The 22,820-nt window shown below is 33.5% G+C and overlaps 4 protein-coding genes across 6 annotated transcripts; all 4 read right to left on the bottom strand.

Moving 5' to 3' along the window:
• Positions 1 to 1,151: 1,151 nt before the first annotated feature.
• Positions 1,152 to 4,400, bottom strand: LOC11420632 (putative clathrin assembly protein At1g03050). Its single transcript, XM_003593089.3, has 3 exons — positions 4,132 to 4,400; positions 2,988 to 3,753; positions 1,152 to 2,775 (listed from the first exon to the last, which is right to left on the bottom strand). Exons 2-3 carry the CDS (start codon positions 3,679 to 3,681, stop codon positions 1,646 to 1,648), a joined length of 1,824 nt encoding a protein of 607 aa, XP_003593137.1. The 5' UTR covers positions 3,682 to 3,753; positions 4,132 to 4,400; the 3' UTR covers positions 1,152 to 1,645.
• Positions 4,401 to 4,589: 189 nt separating this feature from the next.
• On the bottom strand, positions 4,590 to 7,418 carry LOC11424906 (peroxidase 43). 2 transcript variants are annotated; one of them, XM_003593088.4, is made up of 4 exons: positions 6,888 to 7,418; positions 6,621 to 6,803; positions 6,350 to 6,512; positions 4,590 to 4,971 (listed from the first exon to the last, which is right to left on the bottom strand). In XM_003593088.4, the coding sequence occupies exons 1-4, from the start codon at positions 7,092 to 7,094 to the stop codon at positions 4,658 to 4,660; spliced, it is 867 nt and encodes a 288-aa protein (XP_003593136.1). In that variant the 5' UTR covers positions 7,095 to 7,418; the 3' UTR covers positions 4,590 to 4,657. The 2 variants fall into 2 exon arrangements, with proteins under 2 accessions (XP_003593136.1, XP_003593134.1); XM_003593086.4 differs by having other exon boundaries at positions 4,590 to 5,076; positions 6,888 to 7,397.
• Positions 7,419 to 12,437: 5,019 nt separating this feature from the next.
• Positions 12,438 to 15,059, bottom strand: LOC112419513 (glycine-rich RNA-binding protein RZ1A). Of its 2 annotated transcripts, none has more exons than XM_024777480.2 (4): positions 14,902 to 15,059; positions 14,089 to 14,205; positions 12,754 to 13,396; positions 12,438 to 12,674 (listed from the first exon to the last, which is right to left on the bottom strand). In XM_024777480.2, exons 2-3 carry the CDS (start codon positions 14,197 to 14,199, stop codon positions 12,773 to 12,775), a joined length of 735 nt encoding a protein of 244 aa, XP_024633248.1. In that variant the 5' UTR covers positions 14,200 to 14,205; positions 14,902 to 15,059; the 3' UTR covers positions 12,438 to 12,674; positions 12,754 to 12,772. The 2 variants fall into 2 exon arrangements, with proteins under 2 accessions (XP_024633248.1, XP_024633249.1); XM_024777481.2 differs by having other exon boundaries at positions 14,906 to 15,051.
• A 4,430-nt stretch (positions 15,060 to 19,489) lies between these two features.
• LOC11423585 (uncharacterized) lies at positions 19,490 to 21,150 on the bottom strand. Its single transcript, XM_024775646.2, has 2 exons — positions 20,819 to 21,150; positions 19,490 to 20,564 (listed from the first exon to the last, which is right to left on the bottom strand). Exons 1-2 carry the CDS (start codon positions 20,849 to 20,851, stop codon positions 19,713 to 19,715), a joined length of 885 nt encoding a protein of 294 aa, XP_024631414.1. The 5' UTR covers positions 20,852 to 21,150; the 3' UTR covers positions 19,490 to 19,712.
• Positions 21,151 to 22,820: the final 1,670 nt, after the last annotated feature.

The following is a 22,820-nucleotide window of genomic DNA, read 5'->3' as shown; positions in this document are numbered from 1 at the left end:
GTTTGTATTGGATGATTATGATTATTTTAATCATATCATAACGACTCATGGTTTGTTGCCTCTAGAAGGAACACATTTTGTAGTTTTCTATTACTCCTCTCATCAACCATTTAGCTTATTAATATATCGACTTTAATTATGAACTAAACAAGTAATATATCGACTTCAATTTTTATGAACAAAACATTTTTTTTAAAATTGAGTCAATCATTTTATAAAACAATGTTGAATATGTGGCTCCAGTGAAAGACTCATCCGTGCAATAAAAATACGTTGATAAAAGGTGGTTCTTCATTTTATGACGTTAGTTGTTTATCATATCGGTACAACCTATTAAAATGAAGGATAGAGCACAATTTTATTTAGAGTTGTTCAAAACCGAACAAATTCAATAGAAAAACTGCAAATCGAACCAACCTAAACTGAAATCGCAAAAAACCGCATTTGATTTGGATGTATTCGGATCACTTTTTTCCTCAACCACATGGTTTGGTTTGGTTTGCCGTTTTTATTTTATCAACTGAACCAAACCAAACCGCAACATAAGAAAAACACTAATTAAATCTATGTTACATAGACAAATACTCATAGAACTCAATGGAAACTTTTATAAATGACATACTTTTTTGCTTGTTAAGTTTTTTCTTTACTTTTTATTTCAAAAATATATTTATGTGCTACTTGAACTTTTAAAGAATAATAAAATCTTAGTCTTTTACATTTCTTACATAATAGAATTACTTTTTGTCCACGTTTTTTATTTGGTGGAAATGAAATTGTAATGTAGAATGAATTAAAAATATTGTCGAAAATATTGCTGAAAATATGTTGTGTTTTACCTTTTAACTCGATTTTAATGTTGGAAACAAAAAATTGTATTGTCTCGAAAAAAACCGCACCAACTGATCCAACCCAAACCACATTGGTTTGGTTTGGATTTTATTTTAAAAGTCAACCGAACCAAACCAATCTGCATGCTTTTTTACCTTGTGGTTCGGATGATTTTTCGTCTTAAAACCGAATCAAACCGCATCGCAAACACCCCTAATTTCATTATGTAGGTGCCCAATGACAATATTTGTTAGCTTTTGTAATGGCAGCAGAAACAATAAGCTCAAAAACAGAAAACAGAAATCAAAGAAGAAAAGAAATGGAAGAGAAAGGGACAATAACAATGTTTACTATGCTGCAAATTTGATACATACCATCCTTACATCCTTCTTACATACTTATAGTCAAATACTTACTAATGACTCAACCTATACTTTGCTGATGTCATATGACATAAACCTACTTAACTTGTGCAGATAACATTACTTGTGCAGTATAGTTTTACTAACAAAACAAGTTAAAATGATTACACACATAAGCAATAGAGTAACATAAACAATAAAGTATTCAGACAAGTTTTATAGGTCAATTAGTCAACAATATTGCTAATCAATGATGAATAATTTTTTACTAGTTTTCTGAAAGGGGCAAAGAAACTAAGAAAGAAAAACAAGTGTTTCTTAGGAGAGGGGATATCACATTAATCTTCAAAGTTCTAACAAGACTTGAGAACAAGCTTTTCTAATGAAGGTGGATAAAATTGCCTGCCTTGGAATGAAGAAAAAGAGTTCCAACTAATAAAAAATTATTCTAGTCAACGGTGGTAATTGCCATAGTTCTGTTGATAGCCTCCCATATAGGAGTTATTACTACCAGGTTGTTGCTTAAGTGCAGCATGTCCTTGTACGCGATCCCTTTCATATTGCTGCCAAATCAGCTGTTCTTCAACTAGTAACCTTTGCTTCTTCTCCATCTCTGACATTTGAACGTAAGACGGCGGTGCGATAGCCAATGAAGCTGCAAATGGATCTACATATCCTGAAGTAGAATTAACTCCAGTTCCTGATGTTGGTGGTGCTGGCAATGCTAGCATTGCTGGCCTTCCGGCTGAACCAAGTGCTACACTGCTAGCACTTCCACTGCCACCATATCCCACTCCTTGCATGGCTGCATTCATTTCTCCTTGTTTATACATACCATCCAACAATAATGTATCAAAGCCTCCACCTAATGCAGGCTGCTGGTTTCCTAAGTGGCTGGTTGATTGTACCAACGCTGTTTCCCAATCTGCACTCTCATCAAATGCATGCCATGGAAGTGCTTTTATTCCACCTTCACTTGTTGCTGGTGCAGCCCCATCAAATAAAGCTAAGGCTAGTTTGTCCCCATGTTCTTCAGTTGTCACTCTATCATCTCCTAAGTTCAACAAATCACCCTCGGTTTGCACAATTTTTTCTTCTTTCGTCTCTTCTTCTTTTGGCTCTTCCACCACTTCTTCGGCTGGTTCCTCTGGTGGTGGAAGGGCCTTGACTGCATTCATATCCTCTTCCGGTTCAGGTTCGGGTTCGGGTTCCTTGGCTTCTTCATCCGAATTGTTCTCTTCTTGAACATCAGCTTTATTGCTTTGTGCTAGCATGTTCTTATCTTTGATAAACTCTTCCATAACCTCTAACTTCTTTGGTGTGACCTTATCTATCTCAGGGTACTCAGAAGAGCGACAAATTCCAATATTCTTGGACCATCCATAGAAGAGGTCTAGCTCATCAAACTGTTTTCCAATACGACAGAAAATGTCATACACCTTGATACAGTCTGCGACATCCATGTCAGAAAAACGGTCGATTAAGATGCTCAATATTTCTGATATGTCGTAATATGATTGAAAACTCTCCTTCACAATTGGATAAAGAGCCACTATCACAATTCTATGGCTCTTTGCTGTTCCTGTTGCATTGAAACAGATAGCCATGAGAATGCTTTGTATACATGTGTAATGTAATGTGAATATATCATATGGTATGCATACTTAGATATATTTGATTGCAAAAAGGTGTTTGATAAGAAAAAACTAGATAAAATCTAATAATATATAAAGCAAATTGAATGGAAGGATAAGTATTTTGTTATGCAAAATGTATGGTCTAATGATCACAAACCTGTGGGGCGACAAGCTAAAAAGCGTTCAAGAAGCAATTGCAAATGCTGCATTTTGGAAAAAATTTGCTCTAACTTCATTTCACGCACTGGTGTGGATCTTACAACGATTTCTCTACCTTTGTCCCTTTCTTTTTCCCTTTCAGATTCTCTTTCTCTCTCCCTTTCCCTTTCCCTTTCCTCCTCGTCTTCGTCATAACCAAACATGCTACGCTTTCCACGCCGACTTTGCATCTTGTACTCAAGCCTCTCATCCAAATATAACGAATATGTGCGCACAAATGCAGAGAAGTCCCACGAACCAGATTGTGAGCTGTCACGAAAATCGGACATGTTGAGAAGGCGAGTCCCACGTCGAGTTGAGAAGAATATCTCTTGCTCATAAGCAGGGTCACCTTCTTCTAGAAGCCTTTGAATCAAAATAAGAGTTTTCAAAGCCACTGTCCAATTTTTAGTCTTGCTGAGACGCCTCGAGAGGGTATTAACACAAGCACTAATGAATGCGCGAGAGTAACATGTTAAACTCAGAATCTCCCGTATATATTTCTCTTCAGCCGGATATTCATCGTGCCTAGTCGCTTTCACAATAGCTACATCAAGGTCAGCAAGTGAGGTGCTGCTTCCCACCATTGCTAGTCCTATGCTTGTCTGATCCTTTACTGCCCCAAAGGCTTTTCTTAATGAGTTTGGAGGCATACTTTATTTTTGCTCCTATGCTTTTGCTTTTTTAATTTTTTTTGGAGCTTTCAATTTGGATTACTCTATGACCTGATCAAAGATGTTCAAAATTTAAATTAGTTTGTCATATCTCATAATTCTAGCACATTTTACTTTGAACTATATAAAATGAAATTCTTATATTTCATGATTTGTAACATGAAATGCATATTTTGTTATATATATACTTGGTAAAAGAAGAAAACATATATGCTATGAAGCACATACACGTGTGTCCCGGTGTCGGACAAGCGTCATGTTTGACACCGACACATAATTATACTGAATTTTATGATTTTCTCAAATTATTAGCGGTGTCGGTGTCCGGTGTTCGTGTCCGCATCCATGCTTCATAGCACCTATGCCTTAGATAGAGGAAGATACAAATGTGAATATGATGGAAAAGAAAATAGGAAAGGCAGATCCTACCTTCTCAGAGAGCTCCAGAGGGATGTAATTAAGTTTCCCAAATGGATAATTATTGTTAAAGAAATCAAAAAAGTTTAGAGGGAAAAGAAAAAAGAAAGACAAGGAATTGAAAGATAGATAGAAATTATTTTTCCTATCTATCTTGTGTTCACTCTTTCCTTTCTTCTTCTGTTGTTCCTGTAATGGGAAAGCATTAGAACCTGAGTTAAGCATGGTCCGTTTTTGTAGCATGAAAACAAGGGAACCAAAGGAGATGTAGTGATACATGTATTACCCTTTAGAAAGTATTTGACTCTAATTAATTATGACATTCTTGGCTTTGCTATATTCACCCTTTGACTTTTTCAATGGGTTCCTATTCTAATTATGGATCAATGCTAATATATTGATTTTTTTGGTAGAATATTTTATATACTGTGTATAATCTTTTAAATTACATGACATTTAAACAAGAAATGTATCAGTAAAAATAAGATCAGAATTAATATGTGAACATCAATTACATATATGTAATCACAATTTGACTTCAATTAAATGCTGAGCACACACGCCTAATGTTTCCAACAGAACCTGTCTTTACTCCAATTTGTCCCATTTTTACCATGGACTGAACAAAATCATTTTCAAAAGAAGGTCCAAATGTTGGATTTATAGGATTGAAGTAGGAATCAATGACACTCTTTGTTACAAAGTCATCATTAAGTCTTGCATCAGAAGCTAACACAGCAAAACCTTCCCTTATGTTTTTCAATATACTCTTGTCAAATTTCAGATCACTCCCTTCATCCATGGCTAAACGGATGTTGACATCTCCATCCTTAGGGCACCTTGCTTTCAGTTCTGGGAGAAAATTCAGGTTAATAGTTGGGTCTGATCCAAATGGGAAAAATTCGTATAGTCTTTTTCTCATAAAGAAGCATGCTGTGGTTCCAATTGTATGTGCAGCTGAATTTTTGTTTATGGCAGATCAGTGAACAATTACTATGGTTAGAAATTAACAATATACATATAATAAGATTTAATTGATATACATTTTTTTCCGTACAAGAATTTAATTGATATACATTGTTGTATAATGTTAAAAAAAAAATGTACACGTACAATCAATCATATATCTCACTATCATGACCTTTCTAAAATAATATGTGATTGGATGAATATGAGAAACGCACAAATGCAAATAGTATAGAATTGTTTTTTTAATCATGTTATTGATATAAAATATTCACTATCTTTTAACTCTTCACAAAAATACTTGTAGGAAGTACAAGATAAATCCGCACATTCCAATCAATTTTTTTTCATACATTAAAGTTATAGATTGAATCTCTGACCACTTATTTAAAAATTTATGAATCTCTTAACACTCATATCAACTACATGTTTTAGTTATTTTACGAGAGTTTAAAAACTATACACTTTGCTATCTTTAGGATACACAATGATGACATATGTTTGAGAAGAGAACAAAATTCTAAAATGGTGCAAAAGGAAAGTTGGTTTTAAATCCAGAAAAAAGGTTATCCTCTAGTAATAAGAATGTGATGATAAACTTGTTCAAAGAAGAAAGAATGTTATGATAAAATGGGAAGAATTTTATAGAGTGTTTATGCCGTTCTAATTTTATAATCCAAATTACAAAAAACGCGCGAGAAACTCAATAGGACGGAAAAAGAAGGTGCGAAAACATAATCCTAGAGATCCGAGATCTTTTTGTTTTATTTAATTGGGCCAGTAACAGGCTCATTAAACAAAGAGTGGTAGATATTGTGTCAACATTTCTTAGAATCCTGAAAAATTGACAAAATCTTAAAAAAGTGATTGGTTGGAATATTATAATCCTATATCATAATATTTAATTAATATACAGTAACCCTTCTCTATCAATTTCCCAAATTGAGTAAATCATGTAGTTGGTATGGCCAATGTCTTGTTGTGATTATTTATTTTGTTTTTCCCCTGTTCTAGTTCATATTACTTTGCCACTTCAACAACCATGATCTCATTTACTCTGCATGTAATATGCATGTGTTGTCTTGAAGCACTGAAACAGACATTTCTAATTGAAGGCGTGTTTAGTGTCTGACACATGTTACGTGTCTGACATCGACATATAGGATTATGTTTGTTTAATTCATTTTTTAAAATTATTATCAGTATCGACGTGGATCATGTTGTGTCTGTGTTTTATAGTGTAAGAGAGAGATAGAGAGTGTACCACTGAGAAGAACAAGGTCTTTTTCTGTGAGACCCTTGTTTAGGAACTTGGTCTTGAGTTGCTGAATTGAATCATTAACATCCGGCATATTACCTGCAAGAGATTTATCTGAAACAAATCCATCTCTCCTCCCTGTTGGAACTTGATATGCAGGTCCATTTGCCTACATGTAACAGTTAATGGAGAAGCATTAAACTTCTTGAAGAAGAAAAAAAGCTTTGTGGACAATACTAGAGAATGAAATATAATAGAGTAAGTTAGGAATTAGGACCATGACAATTGCATCTCTAGCTGCCAATGCAACAATATCTGCACAAGAAACCACTCCTGGACAGGATGCTTCTAATTGTGCCTTGGCTCTTTCTATCACTTCAAATCCTTTAACACCTGCATGTGGAAATGCAGTCTTCTCTGGATTTTGAGTAGTATTAATCAGTATTGAACCATCACATCCCTGAAAAACTCCATCAAAATCATGTCACAAAATGTTAGAACCAAAACATATTAAAACACGAGACATATATATAGATAGAAAGACCTCAACAAAGCAGTCATGAAAATGAAGCCTGAGAAGAACAGCAGCCTTGGTTCTGTCAAAAAGAACAGCTTCTCTAACAACATCATGGACAGTGGACTCTACTTGAGGACATGTGTTGGAGTAGAAACCAACATGAAGCTGACTCTTAGAACCATCAATTAAGAATAAGAATAAGAATAAGAGAGACAAAAAAACAAACCGAGCCATCACTAATTACAAGTACAACAATACAATATGGTACATCTGCTATCACTCAACACACACACATATATATATATATAATAGATATGTCTGTCAGAGGCACAAATTAAATAATGGTACAAAGTAAGAAAAGGTGAAGGGTAAATTTCAAAAACCGTAAACCTGCACCCCTACCACATACCAATGTAAATTGCGAATCATGTGAATATGATCTTAGTTGGTATGTGGTACGGCTGCGGGTTTATGGTACGCGATATGAGAAGAATTTGATATGTATGCACGTATATTATATATAGCTTCAGTACGTGTTGTTTTATAGTATTAGCGTTTTCTAATTAAGTAGGTAGCCTATAATATCAATAAATTTTGAAGAATTTTTTTTTTTTTTTTACTAGATTTTTAAATAAAACTTAAAATTCATTAATGATCACTAAATATTTATAAAAGTGTATCATCTCAATGTGAGTTTTTCCAACTGCGCTCAACACTATCTTCGCTCGAATGCTTAAAACTTCTTAATATTTGATTAATTAACAGTGAAAAAGAAATAGAAGAATTATATATATAGTAGTTAGCTAGAACAAATTAATGTTACTTTCCGAAACCTTTTTTATTTTCAGTTTTCTTTCGCTTTTGTTCATTTTTATTGGTGTTACTTTGCAAGAGACGCTATGTTTCTCCAAGCTTCACAAAGATTTTCCTGCAAAATTTATAGACTCCATCGAAGGTTTTCCGATCTCCTGCTCAACATTTTCTTACTTTCTTAGATCTTCATCCACTTGCCTCAATTCGCTGGTTTGCCGATTTCCACGAATCAGAAAAAAAAATTATGCAAACCAATTTTCAAAAGTACTGCGAACGGGTACACACATACCAATTCATGGTTTGCAACATATCAAATGAATTATGTGACTATAAATAAGATGACTCAAGAATAGAATACTTTAAATGTGAACCAGTACGCACATACCAATTCATGGTTCGCAACATATCAAATAAATTATGTGACTATAAATAAGATGACTCTAGAATAGAATACTTTAAATGTGAACCAATACGCATATATCAATTCATAGTTCGCAACATATCAAATGAATTATGTGACTATAAATAAGATGACTCTGGAATAAAATACTTTAAAGTTTTGAATTTTGAATAAAGATATGATCATCTAACTCTCCTCATGACCCGATAAAGATACACACACTATTGATGTATGTTTAATGTAAGATTTTTTTTTTATGAATATGTTTAATGTAAGATTGTGATATTACTTTTAAACAATGATGCAACAAAATAATTGAACACAACACAATAGCTTCTAATTATTGAGTTCAATACCTTCAATACTTTTAAACAATGCTTCTATAGATTTTTATTTTCTAAAATTTGTACTCGTGCGCGTTGCACAAGTTTCGTTATGAGTTTAATAATTAGATATCCTTAAGTTGACACCTTGAAGAGTAAGTTAGCAACGTGTCATGAGCCTTGACCTATTTTCTTTCTTTAGTCAATCTTGCATTGTTGTCATTTCTCTATTTTATCAAAGACTTGTGCATAAATCTGTCACACGCATTTCAACTTCTCTATACCAATAATAGTTTCTGATTTTTCTTCAAGTTCATTTTGGAATAAAGCAAAGTTATCCAAATTTCAAAGACGTGTCAATAAATGTCTCTAATGTGAAAATGAGAATATTTACAATGTGGTAGTTCATATTTTGTCCCTTTAATTAATGGTAAGGAATATTGGTTTAACTCCAAAATCTCCACCGCAAGTTTGCTTCCTCCATTTCAATTATTGGATAGAAATATATATGTATTTATAACATAATAACTTTTATAGAAGGTTATAGTGAGAATGATTTACATTATGATGAAAATAGTTGTTACCTCTTTAGTTTTCTTACAAGAATTACAAACTTAATTTGGCTTCAATAACAAAGACATAAACATCAATCACCGCATGAGTATTTATAGTTAGAGAGATTTCGTGGTGGAGGCATATATATATATATATATATATATATATCTTCTTGTTTGGCGTGGTGTGTGTGTGAAACACCGATTCATTGCAACTTGCATGCAAAACACTTTGTTATATCAACTCCAAATGTATCGATACGATTATCTAGTTACTGAATATTACCAATTAAACTTAATATAATCTATAATACAAGATTTTTATATAGGGTGTATAATACAGGTTACAAATGCAATTATTACAATTAGGTGCAAATGTGTCACACCTTGTCTATTTGCAATTCCACGTATTTATTCACAATCCTATAGACCCAAGACCACTTCTATTTTTATTTTTTTGTTAGGGTCAGGATCAGACACATAAAACAAAGTGGTAGATTTTATGTCAACATTACTTGAATCCTGAAAATTTGTCAAAATCTTAAATAACGTGATTTGTTGAAATATTATAATATTATATCATAATATTTAATTAATTCACAGTAATCCTTTCGCAATCAATTTCCCAAATTGAGTAAATCATGTAGTTGGTATATGGACAAGGCCAATGTCTTGTAGTGATTATATATTACTTTACCACTTCAACAATCATATTGATCTCATCTACTTTGCATGAAATATGCATGTGATTTTTGTGAAAGCTACGTAGATACTACTCACTATGTATTGGATACAAGTATGTATTTATAACTTTTAGATATCTATATTAGTGAGTAGTGACAATGCCTTTGATAAAAAATAGTTGTCACCTCGTCTTACAACAATTACAAACTTTGCCTTCAAAAAAGAAAGGCGTAAACATCACCTCATGACTATTTATGGTTAGAGAATTTTGTGGTGGAGGCGTATCTTCTTGTGTGAGTTATTATTGATTCATTGCAACTTGCATATATAGTTGCATGTACATTATTTTGGGGCTTTTTCATAAATATCTTTGATTCTTATACTCTTACATCATGGTTAAAGAGAAGCGTGTGTTAGAGTTGTCCTTTCTCAAGTACAATTTATTGATGTTGAGTCCAAATTAAATATGCCAACATAACTTAGAGAAACCATTGCATGTTTGTAAATAAAATAGATAACAAGGAGAGAATTTATTTCACTTGACCTCTTAAGGCGTTGATGTGTTAAGTTTGAGTTAAAAGTCTTAGTATATGTTGAACATTTTTTTAGGAGATGTTGAACGACATTTAAGTGAAAAGATTCATATGTTTTTTGTCTTAAAGTTTTGAATGAAGATAAGACTCATTTTATTTTTTATTATTTTGATATTGGTCTTGTGGCCACCACACGCACACACATAAGTGGGAATGTGGTCTCAGTTCGCACTCGAGATTTCACATAAAATTTGTTTATAGCTACTATGTTGTAACAATGGAAACAAATGAAATTTATTTGTATGGTTGCTCTTAGTTCAATATATCGATCCAGATCACCCCGATGTGCTTAAGACTCCTGTGAAGTTCCTGCAAACAAAAAAATATACAAGAATATATCGATTATGAGAATTTTTTACTGTTAGTTACGAGGCTGCCTTTGGGTTCTTTGCAAAAATATACATGTAGTTGTAATTCTACATCGATAGTGGTTCTGCAGTCCTATTGACAAATTCATTCTTATAATTAATTAGGAGAATGCTAACCATTGTCCTTGGAGCATTGGATAAGAGGATAAAAATAGAAATATAACATTGGAAAATGGTAAAAAATAATAAATTTAACTCTTTAAAAATCAAAATGTTGTTGAAATCAATGTAAACATGCTAACTTTGGCTTCCTTAACCCATTGCCCTGAGGGCAATGGTTAGCAAGACTCAATTAGTTATCTTGTTATAGTTCAGTCGATCTTTTTTGAAGAATAGTTCAGTCCATCTTGATTAGACAATCTAGACGTTAGACGTTATCCACCGACAGCAGATAGCTTATGTAAATTAAAAAAATGTATGTAAAATTTAATAAAAACAACCCTGAAAATTAATATTGTCTCCAAATATTAAAAGTAACATATATAAAATACTATTGTCTAAAATATTAAGGGTTAATAGTATTTTACATTTTTCACCCCTGTAAAATATGTCATTTCCGATTTTCGCCCTTATAAAGTTTTCGGTTTGATTTGCATCATTGTAAAATTTTTATTTTCCGAAAAACACCCCTAATAGGCCATTTTCAGAATTTTTTTTCAAGAAATTTTGGTTTTTGAATGGCCTATTAAGGGTGTTTTTCGAAAAATAAAAATTTTACGATGGTGCAAATCAAACCGAAAATTTTATAAGGGCGAAAACCGTAAATGACATATATTACAGAGGTGAAAAATACTATTAACCCAAATATTAATATGACATGGCCAAGTAGAATATCCTATTCAATTGCGTTGACCGCTTTCTTCTCCTTTTGTCTAATTGGTTAGAGCGAAAAAATACATACCGGAATTTATACGAATTGTTTGAATCGTTGGTTCCTATGCTTGATTGGAATATGTTGATGTATGGTTTAAAAGGAGTTAATTAGAGACAAAATAATATACATAGCATAGAAACCAATGTCTTTATTAGGATATAAAATTTTCATCTCAATACCTCATTCTCTAGAAAGCCAAGTACTCTCATTGCAAACTAAAGGAATTATGAAGTAAATAAAAAGAAAGAACTAACCTTAGACTGAGCTAAAAGATAGCATGATACTAAATATTGTTTTCCTTGTTTGCGCTCTGAAAATTAGATAAAGTTCTTCAATGGAAGATTCTTATGAATTTGGCAGTTTGATGATGAGATTTTTTAGCAGAATGCTTATCACATTCATACATTCTCCACTACATATCATGTTGAGGTATAAAGCTAGACACGTTTTGCAAATATTAAGAACTTCCAAGTTACCAGAAAGCAAACTTGTGAATCAAATATACCTCTTGGTAAGGTTACAAACCAAGGGTGCATTTGATTTACTAAAAAACAGGACAACTTTTTTGTATCCTCTTTCATTTATAATCATCGGACTGGACAAAAACATGAATTCTTTTCCCTCACTAAACCATGGGACAACTTTTTTTTTTTTTTGAGTATTAAAAATATCATAATACCTTTTTTATTTTTTAACACAAAAAATAGCATCTCTCCTGTACTACTATAAGTATAAAACAACACCCTAAATATTTGTTTGTAGGCCCCTTTTTATGAAAATATATGTTGCATAATAAGAAAGTAGGAGTATGACTAAGTAGGCTGTATTTTAAGGCTCAAGCAAACACCAGAGTTGGAACACCTCCTTTGGTCATTCAGAAAGAAAAAAAAAAACATTGAATGACACAACTTACGTGCAACACACTGAATCAATCCACTGCTGTAAATCCAGCAACTAATATGTCTATGTACGATAACCAGCAGAAAATAATGATAGCATAGAGCTCAATATCATATTTGACAATAACTCAAACATGCACAAGATTTCAATAGAGCTAATGATTGACAGTTATGAACATAAAAAGTTTGATATATTTTCCAAGTATAGCAAATCAAAACACTGATATCATACATCCATAAAAAAATCCAAGGACACTGTCATCAAAAGATAAAGTTGAAGCAGCACAGAAACCCTCCAATTCAAAACTGCAAAAATCACAATAAATGTTTCATCAGAACCATGAAAAACATGTACAAAAAGTAGAACTCAATGCATGTTAAGTACCTCAATGAAGCTAAAGGTATCAACGATGGCCTCCAGATCCACGACGCTCATACGGTCCAGCACGATCACGATCCCTGTCACGCCCACCACCATCCCTGTCACGCCCACCACCATCTCTGTCACGCCCACCACCATCTCTGTCACGACCACCACCATCCCTGTCACGACCACCACCATCCCTGTCACGACCACCACCATCCCTGTCACGACCACCACCATCCCTGTCACGACCACCAGAGTCCCTGTCGCGCCCACCATAAGAGCGATCTGCATTCCTATCAGGACCATAGCCACCACTATATCTACTTTCCCTGCCAACATACCTTCCTCCTCTTTCTCCTTCACTGGGGCACTCCCTTGCAAAATGACCGGGTTTACCACACTTAAAGCATTCACCACCATTAGACCCTCGACTACCTCCATAATCTCGGCTACGATTGCGATCACGTGAGTCACGACCACGTTCTCGGTGACGATCATCATCATCTCTAGATCCTTGTGGTTGGGCTTTATCAACAGTAATAGTCCGTCCATCCAAGTCAATTCCATTCATAGCCTCAATAGCCTCTTCCATTGCTTCCTTGTCATCAAATGTGACAAACCCAAAACCACGAGAACGCCCAGAGAATTTGTCAACCACCACCTAACTCAAAATATTTAGCGCCTTAAATGTCAATGAATGATTATTAGCAAGAAAATGTGTGATGGGAATAGGATCAGGGGATGTATATATATAGTGAAAGGGTAATTTGTATGAGTGAGAGGAGTAAATCCCAAGCATACAATTATACATGGAAGGTCAATGGTCACATGACAACTTAAAAAATAAATTCAGTAGAAACCCAATTTTATTATGGGCCTGTTTGAATTGAGTAATTTGAGATTATCTACTGCATAAGCACTTGTGAGACTGTTTGTGAGAGCTTATGAAAACATCTTATGACATGTCCAGAAGCTCTCTAGGATGGCTTGTGAAAATAACTTATAGCATCTATGAAAACAAGTTGACTTCATTTTAGCTGATGTTATAAAAAATAGCATATACATAAGCACTTATATCAAAAACATTTATGCTATAAGTGCTTAACTACACTATCTATCCAAACAGGGCATCACCAATATCCTATGTTTGGTATGCTAAATTTGTAAGAAATAAGTTCAATGTGTCCATTTTTCATCCAAAGTTATCAAAGAATAAAAGAAAAATCACAGAAGTTGGCAAAAGTAAAGCAGGATACATATATATGACGCAAAACAACAAACAAGTATGAAACTGTAACAAGATGGTGAAAACAAGAAACATAGCAAATACAGTAAAAATATGAAATTAATTACCTTTGCCTCAACAAGCTTGCCGTACTTTTCAAATGCATCTTTTAATCTTCTATCAGACGTTGACCATGCAAGGCCACCAATGAAGCAGCGAAACTCATCCGTATCCGACATTTGAAACTACACATTCGAAGGACAAATAGCATTAGCCTTGAATATTTAAATCAGCTACAGGGGATCCAAATCCCATCCACTATAATAAAACAAATCAAATTCACCTCAAATACACAATTAAATGTATGTGCAAGCTCATAAGAGAACTACTTAAGAATGAGTCTGTTACAGCAATGTCGTGGAGAACAGCAATTTATGTACAAGTACAACTAAGTGGATATTTTGCAAAACCCAAAACCCTTGATCCCTAAAATGATGATAGAACCCAAAGACATCACCTTTATTACAATTTTCAACATTAGAGCTAAAATCAAAGTAAACCCAAGAACCCCATAATTTATAGTACATGAATCAAAACAAAACCCATAGCTATAGAGATCCAAATCCCATCCCACATATATACAAAAAGAACGTGAATAAACCCAATCAAATTAACCTAGAATGCACAATTAAGTAGAAGTGTAGAACCAAGTGTACAACTAAATGGATATTTTTGCAAAACCCAAAACACTAAATTCCAAAAAAAATTACTAAAGAACCCCAAAGGTAGTAGCTTTATTAGAATTCTCAACTTTAGAGCCAAAATCAAAGGAAACCAATGATTTACATAGATGAAAACAAAACAAAATAAAGTTGAATCGGAAACATATGAATAGTGAAGTGAACAGGAATGAATAAATGAAAATGTTAGAACGGTAATACCTACGAATGAGTGGATGGATGCTGCAATTGAGCTCGAGCTTGTTCCGGTCGCGCGCGCCTGTTTCAGATTCCGCCTCTCTCTCTCTCTCTCTCTCTCGTCAGTTACTTAGGTCTACTATGTCGCACGTGCCACACTAATACTGCATTTTAATTGAATTTGGATGACCTTTTTTTTTTTTATAAACAAAATATTTTAAAATGATAATTTTTAAATAAGATGTGTTATTTAAGATGATATTTAAATTAATATTTGATATTTAGGAGGCCTTGGCCAACAAAAAAAATAAAACTAGAAAAATATAAAGAAAGCAAACGTCAAGTCGTGAACTACATACACCTGTCAATAAAACATGTTATAAATAGAAGAGAGAGAAAACTCAAAAATATAAACATTGTCATTCAAAGATAAACTCTCTTTTATAAGATCGTCAACGTGACTAGCCTCTTTAAAAATATGTTATCGGATCACTGCACCAGTATTATTATGAATCTATTGAATATTCTCTATTAATATTTGTTGTTGTTGTGAACGGATAGTACTACAATCATCTTTTAGAAGTGTAATTGCATTTAAAGAATTCGTAAAAACAAGAATTCGTAAAAACCTAAATTTTCAAAAATCTTCTACTCCAAGCCAACTTCAAACTATTGTTTCACCAAAAATAAAATAAAACACACAACTTAAAAGCTTTGATTGCACAATTCATTTAGAAAACAATGATGTATGTATTTTCTTATAAATATAGTAGCAAGTGATGGAGCATTGTGGATATGCTCCTCAACAAATTTAATAACAATCATGTTGTCATAGTTCACTTTATTAAATATCCGCAAAGAGTATGAGAGTCTTTTAAGTTTGTAAATCTTTGCAACTTAGTCATTATGTTAACCCAAACTTAAAGGACTTAGAGGACTAAGTTGCAAACGTTTACAAACTTAAAGGACTTATGTGCGATCAAAATAACTTAAAGAACATATATGTTACAAACCTCAAACATAAAGGACTTATGTGTGACCAAAATAACTTAAACGATCTATCTATTACAAACCTCAAATTTAAAGGATCCTGGTGTAATTTAGCCAAATAAAAATTAGATAGAGGTTAGAATTTCGAATCTACCGAAACATGTGGCGGTGCATAGGCTATATATATATATATATATATATATATATATATATATATATATATAGCCTGGATGAGGCATCCAAACGAATTGATTGATACAAGCTGAGTAGCATCTGCTTGCATCAATCCGTATATGAGCCATAATGCACAGCTAAAGAGCGCCACTAAATATGGCAAGGCAGAGAAGTCATGTGTGCTTCTGTGCCTATATATGCCTACAAAAGTATCCACAAAACCATATCACTACTGATAGGCCATTGGGCCGTTTTGGGAAGAGAAACAGGAAAAAGCCCTTTTGGCTAGAAGGCTTTATAACAAAGTAGCTAAATGGGCTGGGTCACCTTCTTCTACAAACATTATTGTTATTTCGTTGCCCCTAAGTCACAGAGTGACATTTTAAGTTTTACCTGCCACTACTATATATTGTAGGCTCTAGCCACAACCCTAATCATTGAAATAAGAAGTGTCTTTTTATTATTGTCTTTTTCTTCCTTTAATTTTGTGAAAGTAAAAGTTTACTGCAGAATTCTGGCTTTTATCATTTAGTTTGTTAGTAGTAGAATAATTGAATCTATCAACTACACTCCCTGTAAGGGAAAATGATAGGGTAAGTGGCATGGACTGCACACTACGCGTCTGAACCACATGTATCTGCAAAATAATGATACATAAAATTAGTGGAAAATTTGTAATATTATAATTTTATAAAAATTATTATAGAAAAATTGACTTACCATAACACTCAGCAATCAGTGACGGATCTTGGATTAAATTGTTGGGGGTGCCAAACATATATGAAATATATATTAAATGGTTTTAAAAAATATCAATTATTAATAACCGTTCTAGTGGTATGAATTGATTTAAAGAAGCAATGGAACAGGGGTTCGAATCCCCGGAGACATGGAAGTCTCAAACTCGTGACATTTAGGAACATCAAAGCGTACAATCCAAAAGATGAGTACGACTGCACCCACATTCATACCCGCAAGGAGTATGAGATAAGATATTTGTGTTTAAAAATAAATTAAAGAAATTTAATTACATGAATAATATAATAAAGAAAATTATAATTTATAAGTATAAAAAATAGAGGTTAGAATTTCGAATTTACCCGAACATAAGGTGGTGCATATACTATATATATATAGCCATGATGAGGCATCCAAAAGAATTGATTGATAGAGTAGCATCTGCTTGCATCAATCCGTATAGGAGCCATAGAGCACAATTGAACAGAGCCATTAGATATGGCAATACTGAAAAATCATGTGTGCTTCTATGTCTATATGCCTACGAAAGCAGGTCTGCAATATGAAATTCATGTCAATTTAAAAATCAATTTTACGACTAAATTGAAATTGTATGAGAGAGTGTTCATGAGTTAAGTTAAGGTGAACCTAATTAGCCTCTCTGAAAATATGTTTTCAATTCACTTCAACAATATTATTATGAATGATGAATATTCTCTATTAATGTTTGTTGTAAACGGGTAGTACTGCAACCATATTTTAGAAGTGTAATTGCATTTAAAGAATTCGTAAAAATCTGAATTTTCAAAAATCTTCTACTCCAAGCCAACTTCAAACTATTGATTCACCAAAAATGAAATAAAACACACGCGCGCGCGCACGCATGCGAGTGCACAAACTCACACTTAAAAGCTTTGATTGCACAATTCATTTAGAAAACAATGATGTATGTATTTTCTTATAAATATAATAGCAAGTGATGGAGCATTGTGGATATGCTCGTGAACAAATTTAATAACAATCATGTTGCCATAGTTCACTTTATTAAATATCCACAAAGAGTACGAGAGTCCTTTAAGTTTGTAAATATTTGCAACTTAGCCCTTTTGTTAACCCAAACTTATAGGACTTAAAGGACTAAGCGTACACATTAGATGTCAACGGATTCGTTGACACCAAATCCCATTCATTAATTTGGTTTAATCAAGAGGTTAATAATTATTCACTTAAAAGTCCATGTTGCACCAAATATATCTTTTGCACCTTATTATCTCTCTTTCTTAGTTTCTTTTTATTCTGAACCTCAATGTCTCTTTATGAATTTTCATATGGGTGTTGTATATCACAATTCTCCCATGAATCTTTTATTTTCTTTCTCAAACGGTCTGTGTTCATTGATCAATTGAGTTTTGTAAGTTAGAGATTGGAAGCAATTAAACTTTATTGAATTAGGGTTAATGAATAATAATAATTTTGGTGACATGTGATTTGATAATTTCAGCATTCAATTTCCCACAGATCCAATCTAAAATAAAGAGAAAAGGACAAATAGTATATGCCTATGATGAATTGGATTTTCAATTATTATTATTTTTGAAGAAGGGGATATTCAGTTATTAAAATTAAAAGCGGTAATTGAATGCTATTGAGAGGAAGAATACACATATAGTAGAAACATAATAGCCTTTGATTAAATAAAATATATCGTTGAAATTTGGTGTCAACGAATCCGGTAACATTGTTGTCAACGGATCCCGACTCATACTATATATAGCATATACAGAAATGCATTACTATTAGGGATAAAGTTCTGCATTCAATGATTTGAACAAAGTAAAGTATGTTTCTTTCTCCAACTGGAACCTCACAATGTGAACTTAAAGCATATCTAAGATAAGTTTACTACATGTTAACGTGTTTCTCCAAATTCACAATTTGTCTCGGTGTACAAAACTACATGTTAATGTGTTTAAGATAGGTTTCACAGATAATTACAATTTTTTGGGAGAGGACAATGACCGTGCAGTGTAGAATTTAAGTGCTCAAAAGGATGAGAGTGGTGGGATTTTGAGAGAGGGACACAAATGATAACTACTAATGGTTTCACTAAGCTTTTATTTGAACGAAGGCGCAGACATAATAACTATCATAACTATCAGCCATTTTGTAGTAGAACAACTAAATACATAAACCATGCAAAATATATAAAACTGTAAACTATTTACCTATTTTTTATGAGACTTTTGTACTGAAAAAAGTAAGAACCCCATAACCATAAGTTTAGAATTTGTCACCCCAAACTCTCGTTTAGTCTGCTAAACATTCACCACGGCCCATTCACTTCTGGTTTGGTTTAGGATAAAATAGAATGAATAGCATCACAGGTCCTCTTATCATCATAGCCATGGTGTCATAAAAAAAAAACTGCTGATAAGTTGCAGGCACATGTGAGAATGAAAACCGCCAAGGATAAAATAGAAATGAAAAGAGATTATATGTAGATGTAGATAGATGTAGATATTTGAACTAGATTCTTTCTTTTGTTCAATACATGATTTTTTTACTAAAACATATCATTTCATTGATGAAATTACTGATACCATTTTCTAGTCATTACTCCTTTTCCAGTCTACATAACTTAAATTCTTTATTAGGCCTTTGTTCATTTTCCCATAGGTTTAAACGTAAAAGCAGAAGAGCAAATAGGACGTTAGAAATAAAAACAAACAATATGGATAACAACAGCTTCAAATTTTAACTCCGGACAATTACAAGAGAAAACTATATGTACCAATTCCATTTTACAACAGCTCTCTGAAATAACAACTTTGACGAGCTGATTAACATAAAGAAGCATCACATGACTAACATGAAGCATTGGATATTGTTCTCAATTGAGTGGAATCCAAACAGTCAAATGCTGACTCTCAAAGCTAACTATCGAGATTTGGTTTTGAATAATTGCTCCTACTATACTTCAAGAAATAACGATCTGACTTCCTCCTACTATACTTGAAGAAATAACGATCTGACCTCCTCCTACTGTACTTGAAAAAATAACGATCAGACTTCCTCCTAACATACTTGAAGAAATAACGATCTGACCGCTCTTCCCCATGCAATGCAGAATTTTCTCCACTGAAGTTTATCAGCCGATCAGAACAACTTCCCTCCCCTTCCTTCAATTCAGCAGTGCATTCACCATCTTTTGGGCTAGTTATCATGTCACACCTTCCTATGCATGGACAACTTAGATCAGTTGAAGAGTCGCTATCCAAGGATCGTAATGAACCACTGGCACTCCTCGAGTTTGATGTCTTGCCTGATGAATCAACACTAAAAGTCCACCTCTTCGGAGCATCCAAGTTATTTGTATCCAACAAGCAGCGACTCTTTGAAATCATCGGCGAGTTATTCAAACACAAGTCAAAAGCCAAGCATGAACAGCCAACAACTTTAACAGGATCCATTTTGGAAGGCAGATTCAGAGTGCCCTCTTCCCTGTTTGCCGCTATATTCAAGGTTTTGTTTGCCAACTCAACAGCCCTTCTAGCCGCCACAGCTTTCTTTGATGCCACGCGTCTGGCCATAGCAGCCGCCTCAACCTTCTTCTTCGCCTTCTGTTTGGCATCTTTAACCACATCCTCCATAGACCTCGTCAAATTTCCACCTTTCAAAACCCTAGAACTCTCTTTCACTAAATCAACCCGGCCCTTTTTCACAATCACCCCACTCTTCACTTTTCTTAAACTTCTTATTGTTCTTCTTCTCGAAATTTCAACATGCTTAGGAACCCAACAATCCACACAAACAGAAAATTCAGAACCCACACAAGAATATGACCAAGGAGCAACATTTTTGTTCTTCAAGAAACAATTTTTGTGAACAGAATGCTTACATTTAACGCAACGAAGCGAATCGGAAGATGATTCAGAAAAGCAATAGGAACAAATTTGGGAAGATTTAACACAAGAAAAACACTTTTTGCATAGAAGAACTACGCGCCATTCGCTATAAAGGGTTTGAAGTTTGTTCTTACCGGTGCAAACATCAATCTTGAAGCCACAAGCATGACATTCTGTTAAGTTCGGCAAATCCCTAGTTTTCTTCTGCGGATCGGAATGTGAAGGATTTTCCGACGACTCGGGGCTTTGTGATTGTGACTCTTTTCGTTTCTCCGGTTCAAGAATCGCCATCTCCGGCGAAACTCCGGTGAAGTAGAATCTTCGAATTTGGGAAATTGAATTTTTAGGGTTTTGGTGATTTCAGAAATTAGGGATTTGAGAGACCGGCGTGGGACAGTGGAATATTCAAGTTGTACGCGCTATCATTGCGAGTGGTACTTTTGAGTTTAAGTATTTTTCCTTTTTCCTTTCTCCATTTCTTTTTCTTTTTTTAAATATTTTCCTGATTACAACACAATCTTAACCACTAAAAATACTAAATTATTGGCTTAATTGGACTCAAGGTCCCCGAAGTAATTTGTTGTTTTCATTTTAATCTCATAACTCGTAAAATCAACATTTTGGTCCCTCTCGTTTTGTTTCGTTAGTCAAAAAGATCATTAGCTGTTAATTTTAACTTTAAATATCTAAAGTGGAACACAAACAATGTTTGTCCACTATAGACCTTATTAATTCTTTTAAATTTAACTGTTCGATCTTTTTTAATCAAAAAGTGATTGGATGATCGTGAAGGTCCATTATATCTTATGGTATACCATTAATACTTAATTTTTTTTTTTCCAATTTCTTCATAAAAAATAAAAAAAAACAACATAAAACATAAATTTTATTACTATTATTTTCCTTTTGTGTCCATTTTTCTGATTTTCAAAAAAACAAAAACAAAATAGAAAAAACTCTTTTTCTCTCTCACACTCACGTATACAACAGCCACAAAAGCTCTTCTTCTCTCCTCAAACACCACCACCACCACCCACTTCCAGCCACCATTACTTCTCCGTCCGGACTCCTTTGGCAACCCCACCACCATCATTAAATTTCTCTCTTCTTCCTATTAAATAACCATTAACTTATTTTTAGATTGGTGAGAATTTGAAATACCCCAATCACCACTTTGTCTCTAAATTTCGGCCACCATGAAACTCTTTTTGAGAAACGAAAATGACAATCTTGTTCCCCATGATAACCTCTACAAAAGTCCTATATTTATTTCATAATTATAGTAACTTCACCGGCGGACCACCGTGCCGGAAAAGTTGTCAGCCGCGCCGGAAAATTGGGTAGTTTTTGTTTTAGTCAAAATCCTCTTTATCCCCTCTATTTATCACACACATACCAACGAATTGCAACAACAATCATCATGTATTTATCCTCTTTGCAATTAAAAGATAAAACTAAAGCAAAATGAAAAATGAAATCCTCTGCAAAGAGTTCGCGAGAGTGAGTTGCAGGGCTTTGGATTCATGACCTCTTTTTTCTTTTCATCAATAAATAAGGGTTGATAAAAAAAAAATGTTGTTGGCTTCAGATCTGGAATCATATGAGTTGTTGTAGAAAAATCAATGGTTTTTTTCTTGGATTTTTAGGTGGAAAGTGAAAATGAGATGATGGAGTGAATAAATTAGTGTTGGTGAAGATGAGCAGATAGATTTTTTTTGGTACAGTGAATGAATGAGAAGATGAGTTTTTCTGGGTTCTTTATGAATGATGATGAATTGTTTGTGTTCTACTTGAGATATTTAAAGTTAAAGTTAACAGCTAAGGATCTTTTTGACTAACAAAAGAAAACAAGAGGGACCAAAATGTTAATTTTACGAGTTATATGACTAAAATGAAAACAACAAATTACTTAGGGGACCAAAAATCCAATTAAGCCGTATTCTATTATTTTGTGGGTGCTTTTAAATAAGTTGTCCATCCTTTCAAAAAAAAAAAATTGTTGATATTAAGAATATTTTGATGACACGTTTTTTTTTAACTTAACTATAGTTATGTTTTTTTTAAAGAACTAAAATCGTGATTATAAATTTAAATTTGAGCATCCAACATCGTTAGAATTTTTAAGAGTTTGCTATT

This window comes from Medicago truncatula, chromosome 2, assembly GCF_003473485.1.
Source record: "Medicago truncatula cultivar Jemalong A17 chromosome 2, MtrunA17r5.0-ANR, whole genome shotgun sequence".
In the NCBI taxonomy this organism is placed as follows: Eukaryota; Viridiplantae; Streptophyta; class Magnoliopsida; order Fabales; family Fabaceae; genus Medicago; species Medicago truncatula.
The sequence above is the reverse complement of the archived record's forward strand: the minus strand, read 5'-3'. Positions and strand labels throughout refer to the sequence as shown.

Excerpts from the sequence above, each read along its gene's own strand:
- LOC11423585 (XM_024775646.2), bottom strand. The coding sequence starts at position 20,851 with ATGCTTGTGGCTTCAAGATTGATGTTTGCACCG. Across the intron at positions 20,565-20,818 it reads CAAGATTGATGTTTGCACCG|CATGTTGAAATTTCGAGAAG; the intron begins GTAAGAACAAAC and ends TGGGTTCCTAAG.
- LOC112419513 (XM_024777480.2), bottom strand. The coding sequence starts at position 14,199 with ATGTCGGATACGGATGAGTTTCGCTGCTTCATTGGTGGCCTTGCATGG. Across the intron at positions 13,397-14,088 it reads GCAAGCTTGTTGAGGCAAAG|GTGGTGGTTGACAAATTCTC; the intron begins GTAATTAATTTC and ends ATTTTGAGTTAG.
- LOC11424906 (XM_003593086.4), bottom strand. The coding sequence starts at position 7,094 with ATGGCTCGGTTTGTTTTTTTGTCTCTCTTATTCTTATTCTTATTCTTA. Across the intron at positions 6,804-6,887 it reads TTCATGACTGCTTTGTTGAG|GGATGTGATGGTTCAATACT; the intron begins GTCTTTCTATCT and ends GGAGTTTTTCAG. Across the intron at positions 6,513-6,620 it reads CTAGAGATGCAATTGTCATG|GCAAATGGACCTGCATATCA; the intron begins GTCCTAATTCCT and ends TGTTACATGTAG.
- LOC11420632 (XM_003593089.3), bottom strand. The coding sequence starts at position 3,681 with ATGCCTCCAAACTCATTAAGAAAAGCCTTTGGGGCAGTAAAGGATCAG. Across the intron at positions 2,776-2,987 it reads TTTAGCTTGTCGCCCCACAG|GAACAGCAAAGAGCCATAGA; the intron begins GTTTGTGATCAT and ends TCAATGCAACAG.